The following is a 14,122-nucleotide window of genomic DNA, read 5'->3' as shown; positions in this document are numbered from 1 at the left end:
GTAGACGGTGTGGTATACAGCTTATCATGAGGTACTTTAACTCAGGCGAGTAATACCTCGTTATTGACAAAATTATTAAGTGCTTAGTCAATTTTACCCCTATCTCAAAGATTTGTAGCTGTGGGCTTGAAGTAGTGTTTTTCTATCCCGTTCTGGATGTTTCTAATCCAGCAGATGATAGATAGTCATCACGAGAAAGGCTGAGAAGAGCTGATTGAGGGATGGATGAATGGGGAGAGGGGAGGAGGGATTCTTAATCTCATTATCCCTTTCCTAATCATCAAGGAGTAATGTGTGTTCATACCTCTCTATGCCTCACACCTGCTATAAACTACCCTAGCAGAAACACATACAGACAGACACACATTATATACACACACCTATTTATTTATTCTACACAGACAGACAGCCATATAGAAAAATGTCTTCAGATATGGATGGGACCATGCTCCTGGGGGTGGAAGGCATTAAGAAAACCATCCTGTATGGAGGGACAGCTGAGATGCCCCGGTTCATTACTGGGACCAAGGTAGGCCTCACTCTCCATCTCAATGTATTCCTCTGCTTCAACCTCTCAATCTCTATCCAAATTCATCGATTTCAATCTCTCTACTTAATTTATAATCCTCAATCTTTCTCTCTTTCTATTTCTCTTGATGTGAATCTATCTATTTAAACATAACTCCATCTATTGACTTTTCTATCCTCCATCTATCTCAAATAGTGGAGGTTTTATCTAGGCCACAGACAGTTACTCATCCAGTGCTTTGTCTCCAGTTCCAGACAAATTTGATTACTGTAAAGATGGTTGCAATAGATTCTAGAACATTGTGTAGATTCAGAAAATAAGATGTTTGTCTCACTCACATTAGGCAAATAAAATGGTCTTACTTATGGAGTCATATGACACTATTCATTCCATTAGTAATGACATGGTACAATATCTTATAATGTCGCATCCTGGCTGTCAACAGGGACCACATACCCACACCAGTATGATCAGTGTGTAAAGTGTCATGTTTGTCATTTATTATCATGTCTTGTCCCTGTGCTCCCCATTCTATTCGTTTCCCTCTGCTGGTCTTATTTGGTTCTTTCCCTCTTTCTATCCCTCTCTCTCCCCCTCCCTCTCTCACTCTCTCGCTCTCTCTTCTCTCTATCGTTCCGTTCCTGCTCCCAGCTGTTCCTATTCCCCTAATAGGTCTTCCCACACCTCTTCCCGATCCTTTCCCCTGATTAGAGTCCCTATTTATTCCTTTGTGTTCCGTTCCTGTCCCGTCGGTTCCTTGTTTAGTATTCACCGTGCTGTGATTGTGTTTCGCCCTGTCCTGTCGTGTTTTTTGCCTTCATCAGATGCTGCGTGTGAGCAGGTGTCTCAGTCAACTACGGCCTGCGCCTACCCGAAGCGACCTGCAGTCTGTGGCCGCTTCTCCTGTTATTCCCCTCTACAGACTAGAGGATGTCTGTTATTCCCTGTTTGGACTTGAATAAACTCTGTTTCTGTTAAGTCGCTTTTGGGTCCTCTTTCACCAGCATGACAGAAGGAACCGACCAAGGAATGGACCCAGCGACTTCAGACGCTCGTTACACTGCCGTCAAGATCCAAGGAGCCATGCTCGGCAGACACGAGCAGGAATTGTCTGCTGCTCGCCATGCCGTGGAGAACCTGGCCGCTCAGGTTTCCGACCTCTCTGGACAGTTCCAGAGTCTACGTCTCGTGCCACCTGTTACTTCCTGGCCTGCCGAGCCTCCAGAACCTAGGGTTAATAACCCACCTTGCTACTCCGGGCAGCCCACTGAGTGCCGCTCCTTTCTCACGCAGTGTGAGATTGTGTTCTCTCTCCAACCCAACACATACTCTAGAGAGAGAGCTCGGGTTGCTTACGTCATTTCACTCCTTACTGGCCGGGCTCGAGAATGGGGCACAGCTATCTGGGAGGCAAGGGCTGATTGCTCTAACAAGTTCCAGAACTTTAAAGAGGAGATGATTCGGGTTTTTGACCGTTCAGTTTTTGGTAGGGAGGCTTCTAGGGCCCTGGCTTCCTTATGCCAAGGTGAACGGTCCATAACGGATTATTCTATTGAGTTTCGCACTCTTGCTGCCTCTAGTGAGTGGAACGAGCCGGCGCTGCTCGCTCGTTTTCTGGAGGGACTCCACGCAGTGGTTAAGGATGAGATTCTCTCCCGGGAGGTTCCTTCAGATGTGGACTCTTTGATTGCTCTCGCCATCCGCATAGAACGACGGGTAGATCTTCGTCACCGGGCTCGTGGAAGAGAGCTCGCATCAACGGTGTTTCCCTGCTCCGCATCGCAACCATCTCCCTCCTCTGGCTTTGAGACTGAGCCCATGCAGCTGGGAGGGATTCGCATCTCGACTAAGGAGAGGGAACGGAGGATCACCAACCGCCTGTGCCTCTATTGCGGAGTTGCTGGACATTTTGTTAATTCATGTCCAGTAAGAGGCCAGAGCCCATCAGTAAGCGGAGGGCTACTGGTGAGCGCTACTACTCAGGTCTCTTCATCTAGATCTTGTACTACTATGTCGGTCCATCTACGCTGGACCGGTTCGGGTGCTACATGCAGTGCCTTGATTGACTCTGGGGCTGAGGGTTGTTTCATGGACGAAGCATGGGTTCGGAAACATAACATTCCTTTCAGACCGTTAGACAAGCCTACGCCCATGTTTGCCTTAGATGGTAGTCATCTTCCCAGTATCAAATTTGAGACACTACCTTTAACTCTCACAGTATCTGGTAACCACAGTGAGACTATTTCTTTTTGATTTTCCGTTCACCGTTTACACCTGTTGTTTTGGGTCATCCCTGGCTAGTATGTCATAATCCTTCTATTAATTGGTCTAGTAATTCTATCCTATCCTGGAACGTTTCTTGTCATGTGAAGTGTTTAATGTCTGCCATCCCTCCCGTTTCTTCTGTCCCTACTTCTCAGGAGGAACCTGGCGATTTGACAGGAGTGCCGGAGGAATATCATGATCTGCGCACGGTCTTCAGTCGGTCCCGAGCCAACTCCCTTCCTCCTCACCGGTCGTATGATTGTAGTATTGATCTCCTTCCGGGGACCACTCCTCCTCGAGGTAGACTATACTCTCTGTCGGCTCCCGAACGTAAGGCTCTCGAGGATTATTTGTCTGTGTCTCTTGACGCCGGTACCATAGTGCCTTCTTCCTCTCCGGCCGGGGCGGGGTTCTTTTTGTTAAGAAGAAGGACGGTACTCTGCGCCCCTGCGTGGATTATCGAGGGCTGAATGACATAACGGTTAAGAATCGTTATCCGCTTCCCCTTATGTCATCAGCCTTCGAGATTCTGCAGGGAGCCAGGTGCTTTACTAAGTTGGACCTTCGTAACGCTTACCATCTCGTGCGCATCAGAGAGGGGACGAGTGGAAAACGGCGTTTAACACTCCGTTAGGGCATTTTGAGTACCGGGTTCTGCCGTTCGGTCTCGCCAATGCGCCAGCTGTTTTTCAGGCATTAGTTAATGATGTTCTGAGAGACATGCTGAACATCTTTGTTTTTGTCTATCTTGACGATATCCTGATTTTTTCTCCGTCACTCGAGATTCATGTTCAGCACGTTCGACGTGTTCTACAGCGCCTTTTAGAGAATTGTCTCTACGTAAAGGCGGAGAAGTGCTCTTTTCATGTCTCCTCCGTTACTTTTCTCGGTTCCGTTATTTCCGCTGAAGGCATTCAGATGGATTCCGCTAAGGTCCAAGCTGTCAGTGATTGGCCCGTTCCAAGGTCACGTGTCGAGTTGCAGCGCTTTTTAGGTTTCGCTAATTTCTATCGGCGTTTCATTCGTAATTTCGGTCAAGTTGCTGCCCCTCTCACAGCTCTTACTTCTGTCAAGACGTGTTTTAAGTGGTCCGGTTCCGCCCAGGGAGCTTTTGATCTTCTAAAAGAACGTTTTACGTCCGCTCCTATCCTCGTTACTCCTGACGTCACTAGACAATTCATTGTCGAGGTTGACGCTTCAGAGGTAGGCGTGGGAGCCATTCTATCCCAGCGCTTCCAGTCTGACGATAAGGTTCATCCTTGCGCTTATTTTTCTCATCGCCTGTCGCCATCTGAGCGCAACTATGATGTGGGTAACCGTGAACTGCTCGCCATCCGCTTAGCCCTAAGCGAATGGCGACAGTGGTGCTGGGGGCGACCGTTCCTTTTGTCGTTTGGACAGACCATAAGAACCTTGAGTACATCCGTTCTGCCAAACGACTTAATGCCCGTCAAGCTCGTTGGGCGTTGTTTTTCGCTCGTTTCGAGTTTGTGATTTCTTACCGTCCGGGTAGCAAGAACACCAAGCCTGATGCCTTATCCCGTCTGTTTAGTTCTTCTGTGGCTTCTACTGATCCCGAGGGGATTCTTCCTTATGGGCGTGTTGTCGGGTTAACAGTCTGGGGAATTGAAAGACAGGTTAAGCAAGCACTCACGCACACTGCGTCGCCGCGCGCTTGTCCTAGTAACCTCCTTTTCGTTCCTGTTTCCACTCGTCTGGCTGTTCTTCAGTGGGCTCACTCTGCCAAGTTAGCTGGTCATCCCGGTGTTCGAGGCACTCTTGCGTCTATTCGCCAGCGCTTTTGGTGGCCGACTCAGGAGCGTGACACGCGCCGTTTCGTGGCTGCTTGTTCGGACTGCGCGCAGACTAAGTCGGGTAACTCTCCTCCTGCCGGTCGTCTCAGACCGCTCCCCATTCCTTCTCGACCATGGTCTCACATCGCCTTAGACTTCATTACCGGTCTGCCTTTGTCTGCGGGGAAGACTGTGAGAGCCGCCAATAAACGCAGGATTAAGAGTCCAAGGTATTGTTGCGGCCAGAGAGTGTGGCTTTCCACTCGCAACCTTCCTCTTACGACAGCTTCTCGTAAGTTGACTCCGCGGTTCATTGGTCCGTTCCGTGTCTCCCAGGTCGTCAATCCTGTCGCTGTGCGACTGCTTCTTCCGCGACATCTTCGTCGCGTCCATCCTGTCTTCCATGTCTCCTGTGTTAAGCCCTTTCTTCGCACCCCCGTTCGTCTTCCCTCCCCCTCCCGTCCTTGTCGAGAGCGCACCTATTTACAAGGTACATAAGATCATGGACATGCGTTCTCGGGGACGGGGTCTCCAATACTTAGTGGATTGGGAGGGTTACGGTCCTGAGGAGAGGAGTTGGGTTCCGTCTCGGGACGTGCTGGACCGTTCACTCATCGATGATTTCCTCCGTTGCCGCCAGGATTCCTCCTCGAGTGCGCCAGGAGGCGCTCGGTGAGTGGGGGGTACTGTCATGTTTGTCATTTATTATCATGTCTTGTCCCTGTGCTCCCCATTCTATTCGTTTCCCTCTGCTGGTCTTATTTGGTTCTTTCCCTCTTTCTATCCCTCTCTCTCCCCCTCCCTCTCTCACTCTCTCGCTCTCTCTTCTCTCTATCGTTCCGTTCCTGCTCCCAGCTGTTCCTATTCCCCTAATCATCATTTAGTCTTCCCACACCTGTTCCCGATCCTTTCCCCTGATTAGAGTCCCTATTTATTCCTTTGTGTTCCGTTCCTGTCCCGTCGGTTCCTTGTTTAGTATTCACCGTGCTGTGATTGTGTTTCGCCCTGTCCTGTCGTGTTTTTTGCCTTCATCAGATGCTGCGTGTGAGCAGGTGTCTCAGTCAACTACGGCCTGCGCCTACCCGAAGCGACCTGCAGTCTGTGGCCGCTTCTCCTGTTATTCCCCTCTACAGACTAGAGGATGTCTGTTATTCCCTGTTTGGACTTGAATAAACTCTGTTTCTGTTAAGTCGCTTTTGGGTCCTCTTTCACCAGCATGACATAAAGGGGTGGCATTTGGTGGAATTGGAGAATCTGGAGGAAAATGACTCTAAATCCAAATGTCTTCCTCCTTTCTCTCCTACACCTCTTCCATACTGTACATCCTCCTCCATTATCCATTTCCCCTTTCACCCCCTCCACTTCATCCCTTCTCCTCCATCCTCTCTTCATCACCCCCCCCCCCCTCCACAGGTGACCTTCCATTTCCGTACCCAGCTGTGTGATGATGATCGTACGGTGATAGACGACAGTAAGGTGACAGGCGTGCCAATGGAGGTGGTGATCGGGAACATGTTCAAGCTGGAGATCTGGGAGACCCTGCTCACCTCCATGAGGATCGGAGAGGTGGCCGAGTTCTGGTGCGATGTCACCGTGAGTAAGACTCATTCTCCCACAATGCAGTTCCACAGTAGCATACCTCCTATTCAAACATTAGAGTCTAGATTCTAAATACAACTCCAACACCTCTCCAGAAGTCAACTCTCAATTAAAAAAGGTTTGTCCTAAGTAAACTTTAAGGAAAATCAAACAATTCCTAATTATTTTAACTAGGGAGACAATTAACAAAAGCTAAGGTATCAATCACATCAGATTAAAGTATCTCATGATAGTCGGCCTGCATCTTACAAGGAACTAAAAGAGACACCATTACAGTATTGTCAAAAACACAAAAGCTCCTTCTATTCGGGGCGGCAGCGTAGCCTAGTGGTTAGAGCGTTGGACTAGTAACCGGAAGGTTGCGAGTTCAAACCCCCGAGCTGACAAGGTACAAATCTGTCGTTCTGCCCCTGAACAGGCAGTTAACCCACTGTTCCCAGGCTGTCATTGAAAATAAGAATATGTTCTTAACTGACTTGCCTGGTTAAATAAAGGTAAAATAAAAATAAAAAAATTAAAAAAAATTCAGGGCATACTGAGTAAACACTTAAATATCTCAATAACTCTCTCAGTAGCATGAGACACAATAAAAAGACACTGGAATATCATACACCTAATATCATATACCTAATACAGGTGCTTTGTTGTTCTGTGTGTGCATTGCCAGTGTTGTGTGTCATAATGATGATAGTTAGAAACAACTTAATCTCAACCCACGATTGAAAGGATGTTTCTGTAATAAGGCATCTGTAATAAGCTTTGAAAAGCACATTTTTCTGAAAATATAGGCCCTACTTTCAGTTGTCTGTGTTATCTGTGTTCTTCAACGTATTGTGTCTGCAATTGTAGGCTTTCCAGGGGTTTGGTTATATATTTATATTTGGTAACACCTTATGTGGATAGTCTACAGAATATCAGTAACATTTCAACTAAATATATACTAACCTTAACCCTTACTTACCCTAACCCTAGCTCTAACCCTAAACTTAACCTAATCCTAACCTTAGCTCTTATCTTAACCCTTACTTACCCTAACCCTAGCTCTAATCCTAACCTTAGCCCTTATCTTTACCCTAAACTGAACCCTTACTTACCCTAACCCTAGCTCTAACCTTAACATTAACTGTAATCTTAGGAAGCAGTTGCTTATCAACAGGTAGTTTGTTGATAGTATGACCATTTCTAGAGCATCTACAGATGGGAAATACAGATTATGCAAATAAAGTGTGACCTTACACTGAGTGTACAAAACATTAAGAATACCCTTCTGACCCTACAAGGTGTCTAAGGCATCCCACAGGGATGCTAGCCCATGTTGACTCCAATGCTTCCCACAGTTGTGTCAAGTAGGCTGGATGTCCTTTGGGTGGTGTACCATTGTTGATACACACAGGAAACTGTTGAGCGTGAAAAGCCAAGCAGCGTTGCAGGGCACCTGGCACCTACTAAGATACCCTGTTCAAAAGCACTTACATATTTGTATTGTCCATTCACCCTCTGAATGGCACACGTACACAATCCATGTCTCAATTGTGTCGAGGCTTAAAAATCCTTCTTCAACCTGCCTCCTCCCCTTCATATACACTGATTGCAGGGGATTTAACAAGTGACATCAGCAAGGGATCATATCTTTCACCTGGATTCATCTAGTCAGTCTATGTCATGGAAGGAGCAGGTGTTCATAATGTTTTGTACACTCAATGTGTATTTGTTCAACATAAAACACCTGTTATTGAAGGTAACCTAAGGTTTCTATCTACAACACCTGTTAGTGAGGGTAACCTAAGGTTGCTATCTCCAACACCAGCTAGTGAGGGTAACCTAAGGTTGCTATCTCCAACAACAGCCATTGAGGGTAACCTAAGGTTGCAATCTAAAACACCAGCTAGTGAGGGTGTTGTGTGTGTGTTCCATTTTCATCTTTGGGGGACTTCTTTTCCCCTCAGTTATTTGTGTCTGCTAGAGTCTGGCTGTGTTTGTATAACATATATTGTGTGCTTAATTCCGTGTGTGTGTGCGCGCATTTGAGTGCGTATGTGCATTTGTATGTGTATGTTGGTGGAGGAGACAAACAGGTGGAGAGCTTAGAGAGTGTAATTAATCCCCAGCAGCTTCACCTTTCCCTAATCGCCTGTGATTACTGCTGACCATAAAGAAAACCTGGGACGGGCATTAAACCAGCTGGGGCACAGCCATTCATTCATTATCTAGTAACTACAACCTGGGTGCAGTAGGCTACATTTATACAGTAGGCTACATTGAGTGACCCTACTAGCAAAGAGTTTTTTCAAGTAAACCAAGATAACCACAACCTGTCATTTCAAATGTGAACAAATGAGTCATAGTGGGCAGAACAAGGAAGGAGGTGGGCAGAGCCAAGCACGAGCTAGCGAGATCCTATTGAAGCGGTCTGGCGAACATTTGCATATTTCCGTTATGGAACGCCTACTCTGTGAAGTGGGCATGTGCAATAACTCAATTTGCCTTTCCACTCCTTCTAAACAACATGATTTTATTTTGTTTACTTTGGCAAAGGGTAAAGTCTACAAAACTTAGTCCACTCTGTTCGTAACGTATTTTAGTTTTGGGAACAGAATACTGTGTTAAGATCAAATGTTTAATCGCTGAGAAAATTTGCAGAATGTCGGCTAAAATTCATCTAGTTCCATCTTCTCCCACTGCCGGCCACTGGGCTTAGTGAATGGAAACGCCAAGTGGATGCTTCACATTTATACATCCGGTGATATATGTCTCTAGTGTGGAAGGTAAAATTAATTGTTTACTCATCCCAACCAGTGGAGGGCAATGTTGTTACATTGGATACATAGTTCATTTGAGGAGAATAGGGTTTCAAAAATATTTGTGTATTCACAAATACAATATTTATCCAGGGTCCTTTCTGGTTTGATTGACCGACTAAGTATGAAAGACAAAGAGCAATGTCATACTCCACCCATTCTAATCGGATCAATTACGTGAAAAAAGGGAAACGCCTATATCAGGAAAATACTAATTAAATGACATGTCTTATATCATATAGCTCTGGTTAACATTTCTTGCCCTGTCTCTCTGTGTCTGTCTCTCTTTCTTTCCCCAGCACACTGGCCTCTACCCCCTGGTGGCCAAGAGCTTGCGGCGCATCGCGGAGGGCAAGGACCCTGTGGACTGGCACATCCATTCGTGTGGCATGGCCAACATGTTTGCCTACCACACCCTGGGCTATGATGACCTGGACCAGCTACAGAAGGAGCCTCAGCCTCTCTACTTTGTACTGGAACTGGTCAAGGTTAGAGGGACTGAAGACACACACAGAGACACATACACACAGATATTGCACACACACACACACACAAATACAGACATATTGCGCACACAAGACACACACTGATCTTGCTCATATTCTCTGTGTGTATGTGTGTGTGCGTGTCTGTGTTTTTGATTTATTATGCATGTGGGTACCAAAAGTCCTCACCGGTCTCCAAAAGGAAAAAGCTGTTTTAGGCTTAGGGGTTAGGTTCAAAACAAATAAAACATTTTTGGTCACATACACGTGATTAGCAGATGTTATTGCGGGTGTAGCGAAATGCTTGTGCTTCTAGCTCTGACAGTGCAGTAATATCTAACAAATTGCACAACATATACCCAATACACACAAATCTAAGTAGGAATGAATTAAGACTATATACATATGGACGAGTGATGTCAGAGCGGAACTAAGATACAGTAGAATAGTATAGAAAACAGTATATACCTATGAAATGAGTAATGCAAGATATGTAAACATTATTAAGTGAATGACATATCGTAGAATAGTATAGAAAACAGTATATACCTATGAAATGAGTAATGCAAGATATGTAAATCAAATCAAATCAAATTTTATTTGTCACATACACATGGTTAGCAGATGTTTATTAGCGAAATGCTTGAAGTTGACAATGCAGTGATAACCAACAAGTAATCTAACTAACAATTCCAAAACTACTGTCTTATACACAGTGTAAGGGGATAAGGAACATGTACATAAGGATATATGAAAGTGATGGTACAGAGCAGCATACAGTAGATGGTATAGTACAGTATATACATATGAGATAGTATAGACAAAGTAAACAAAGTGGCATAGTTAAAGTGGCTAGTGATACATGTGTTACATAAGGATGCAGTCGATGTTGTAGAGTACAGTATATACATATGTATATGAGATGAATAATGTAAACATTATATAGGTAGCATTGTTTAAAGTGGCTAGTGATATATTTCATCATTTCCCATCAATTCCCATTATTAAAATGGCTGGAGTTGGGCTCAGTGTCAATGACAGTGTGTTGGCAGCAGCCACTCAATGTTAGTGGTGGCTATTTAACAGTCTGATGGCCTTGAGATAGAAGCTGTTTTTCAGTCTCTCGGTCCCAGCTTTGATGCACCTGTACTGACCTCGCCTTCTGGATGATAGCGGGGTGAACAGGCAGTGGTTCGGGTGGTTGATGTTCTTGATGATCTTTTTGGCCTTCCTGTGACATCAGGTGCTGTAGGTGTCCTGGAGGGCAGGTAGTTTGCCCCCGGTAATGCGTTGGGCAGACCCTCTGGAGAGCCTTGCGGTTGCGGGTGGTGCAGTTGCCGTACCAGGTGGCGATACAGCCCGACAGGATGCTTTCAATTGTGCATCTGTAAAAGTTTGTGAGGGTTTTAGGTGACAAGCCAATCTTCTTTAGCCTCCTGAGGTTGAAAAGGTTCTGTTGCACCTTCTTCACCACATTGTCTGTGTGGGTGGTCCATTTCAGTTTGTCAGTGATATGTACGCCAAGGAACTTGAAGTATTCCACCTTCTCCACGGTCCTATCGATGTAGATAGGGGGGTGCACCCTCTGCTGTTTCCTGAAGTCCACAATAATTTCCTTAGTTTTGTTGATGTTGAGTGAGAGGTTGTTTTCCAGGCACCACACTCATAGATTCCTCACCTCCTCCCTATAGTATGTCTCGTCATCATTGGTAATCAAGCCTACTACTGTTGTGTCATCTGCAAACTTGATGATTGTGTTGGAGGTGTGCTTGGCCATGTAGTCATGGGTGAACAGGGAGTACAGGAGAGGGCTGAGCACGCACCCTTGTGGGGCCCCAGAGTTGAGGATCAGCAGAGTGGAGGTGATGTTTCCTACCTTCACCACCTGGGGGCAGCCAGTCAGGAAGTCCAGGACCCGGTTGCACAGGGGGAGGTTCAGAACCAGGGCCTCGAGATTAATGATGAGCTTGGAGGGTACTATGGTGTTGAATGCTGAGCTATAGTCAATAAACAGCATTCTTACATAGGTATTCCTCTCGTTCAGATGGGATAGGGCAGTGTGCAGAGTTATTGCAATTGCATGGTCTGTGGATCAATTGGGGCTGTAACCAAATTGATTTGAAGAGTCTAGGGTGGCAGGTAAGGTAGAGGTAATATGATCCGATAGTCATTAAGTTCAGTTACCTTTGCCTTCTTGGGTACGGGAACAATGGTAGACATCTTGAAGCATTAGGGGACAGCAGCCTGCCTATAGGCAGCGATTGAATATGCCCGTAAACACACCAGCCAGCTGGTCTGCGCATGCTCTAAGGATGCGGCTAGGGATGCCATCTGGGCCGGCATCCTTGCGGGGGTTAACACGTTTAAATGTTTTACTCACGTTGGCCACGGTGAAGGAGAGCCCACAGTCCTTGGTAGCGAGCCACATCGGTGGCACTGTGTTATCATCACATTGTGCGAAGAATGTGTTTAGCCTGTCCGGTAACAAGACGTCGGTCTTGGCGACGTGGCTGGTTTTCCTTTTGTAGTCCGTGATTGTCTGTAGTCCTTGTCACATACGTCTCGTGTATGAGCCGTTGAATTGCGACTCCATTTTATCTCTATACTGACGTTTAGCTTGTTTGATTGCCTTGCGGAGTGAATAACTACACTGTTTATATTCTGTCATATTACCAGTCGCCTTGCCATGTTTAAATGTAGTGGTTCGCGCTTTCAGTTTCGCGCGAATGCTACCATCTAGTCACGGTTTCTGGTTAGGGTAGGTTTTAATAGTCACAGTGGGTAGCACATCTCCTATACACTTCCTTATAAACTCAGTCACCGTATTTGTGTATGCATCTAGATTATGGGTTTATGGGTCAGGGAAAATATTTTGATTAGGAATCAATTGTTTGGTCCCTACAATGATAGTAACACAAATGTGTGTGTGTGTGTGTGTATGTGTGTGTCCGTGCCTGTCTGCCTGTGTGTTTGTGTATCCCAGGTGCAGCAGCCCAGCGAGTATGACAGGGAGTCGTGGGCTCTGAATGATGAGGAGAGACTGAAGGCTGTGCCCTTGCTCCACGGCCAGGGGAACAAGCTCTACAAACTGGGGCGCTACCAGGAAGCCACCAACAAATACAAAGAGGCCATAGTCTGCATCAAGAACATACAGCACAAGGTACTGTAACAACGGATCAGGAATAGCGGTGTGGAATAATGACTTTGGCTTTCGTTTTCAGAGTTCTTGAAATGTGTTTTGTGACAGAGTATAACCATATTTTAATCATGACTTCCATATACAAAGTACACCCTCGATGCTTTGTGTGTTTGAGAATTGTATGTATGTGTGTTTGTACGTGTATGTCAGTGTGTGTGCGGGTGCGTGCGTGCATACATGAATGTATTCATCCATGGTGTGTAACAGTGTGTATCCCCCTCCCCCAGGAGAAAGCATGGGAAGCCCCCTGGCTGAAGCTAGAGAAGATGGGGAATATGCTGACTCTCAACTACTGCCAGTGTCTGCTCCGTATGGAGGAGTATTATGAGGTCATAGAGCACACCAGTGACATCATCAATCAGCACCCAGGTACCTCAGGCACACACAATATATTATGAAACCTTACAGGAAAAGCACTTCAGACAACAACAAATACTCAATGGGCGAAGTGTGTAGAAATGTAAATTAGGGTCTAGCCCAAAGCGAAAAGATGTTTAAAAACATTATCTCTGTATCTGCCTTTGTGTGCTCCTCTATCTGTTTGCATATGCATGTGTTCATCCTAGGTGAAATGAAGGCGTTCTACGTGCGAGGGAAGGCCCACATTGAGGTGTGGAACGAAGCTGAGGCGCGGGCTGACTTTGAGAGGGTTCTAGATCTGGACCCTGGCATGAAGAAGGCTGTTAAGAAGGACCTGGGTGTCCTCAACATGAGGATGGAGGAGAAGAATGAGGAGGATAAAGTCAAGTACAAGGGCATGTTCTGACATGGCCCAGGAGATATGCAGATATGGAGGGGGAGGGTCAATGTCAAAGTTAAAGTGGACAGCACAGATGGTGCTTGTGGAGGAAGAGAGGAGAGATGGGCAAAGCAGGAGTGTGTGTGAGAGAGAGAGAGAGAGAGAGAGAGAGAGAGAGAGAGAGAGAGAGAGAGAGAGAGAGAGAGAGAGAGAGAGAGAGAGAGAGAGAGAGAGAGAGAGAGAGAGAGAGAGAGAGAGAGAGAGAGAGAGAGAGAGAGAGAGAGAGAGAGTATCCTAGATCATTGTTACTTATTTATCTATGTTTTTCCTGGAACATTATTTGGTGGTCAATCCATTTGGGTAGAACATGTATCCATTATGTCTGACTTGAATGGTTGAAGCCCAACAAGTACTGCATCTAGTCATAAAATGCAAATAAATATTGGTGTAGATTATGTACTCATCAGATATTGAACGAATATGTTATTTTGTTCCGTCCTTTAATCCATGGCACACTACGTGACCAAAAGTATGTGGACAACTGCTCCTCGAACATCTCATTCCAAAATCATGGGCATTAATATGGAGTTGGTCCCCCCTTTGCTGCTATAACAGCCTCCATTCTTCTGGGAAGGCTTTGCACTAGATGCTGGAACATTGCTGCGGGGACTTGTGAGGTTGGGCACTGATGTCGGGGATTAGGCCTGGCTCACAG

At 46.0% G+C, this 14,122-nt stretch overlaps 1 protein-coding gene across 1 annotated transcript; it reads left to right on the top strand.

Moving 5' to 3' along the window:
* The first annotated feature begins 302 nt into the window (after positions 1 to 302).
* Positions 303 to 13,873, top strand: LOC124004816 (aryl-hydrocarbon-interacting protein-like 1). Its single transcript, XM_046313625.1, has 6 exons — positions 303 to 529; positions 6,001 to 6,180; positions 9,284 to 9,472; positions 12,453 to 12,629; positions 12,896 to 13,037; positions 13,235 to 13,873. The coding sequence occupies exons 1-6, from the start codon at positions 422 to 424 to the stop codon at positions 13,432 to 13,434; spliced, it is 996 nt and encodes a 331-aa protein (XP_046169581.1). The 5' UTR covers positions 303 to 421; the 3' UTR covers positions 13,435 to 13,873.
* The last annotated feature ends 249 nt before the right edge of the window (positions 13,874 to 14,122 follow it).

The sequence above is a fragment of the Oncorhynchus gorbuscha genome, linkage group LG19, assembly GCF_021184085.1.
Source record: "Oncorhynchus gorbuscha isolate QuinsamMale2020 ecotype Even-year linkage group LG19, OgorEven_v1.0, whole genome shotgun sequence".
Taxonomy (NCBI): Eukaryota; Metazoa; Chordata; class Actinopteri; order Salmoniformes; family Salmonidae; genus Oncorhynchus; species Oncorhynchus gorbuscha.
The sequence above is the reverse complement of the archived record's forward strand: the minus strand, read 5'-3'. Positions and strand labels throughout refer to the sequence as shown.

Bases quoted from the DNA above. Each gene is read 5' to 3' on its own strand.
- LOC124004816 (XM_046313625.1), top strand. From the start codon at position 422: ATGTCTTCAGATATGGATGGGACCATGCTCCTGGGGGTGGAAGGCATT. The intron at 9,473-12,452 runs GTTAGAGGGACT...TGTGTATCCCAG, and splicing joins TTGTACTGGAACTGGTCAAG to GTGCAGCAGCCCAGCGAGTA. The intron at 12,630-12,895 runs GTACTGTAACAA...CCCCTCCCCCAG, and splicing joins TCAAGAACATACAGCACAAG to GAGAAAGCATGGGAAGCCCC.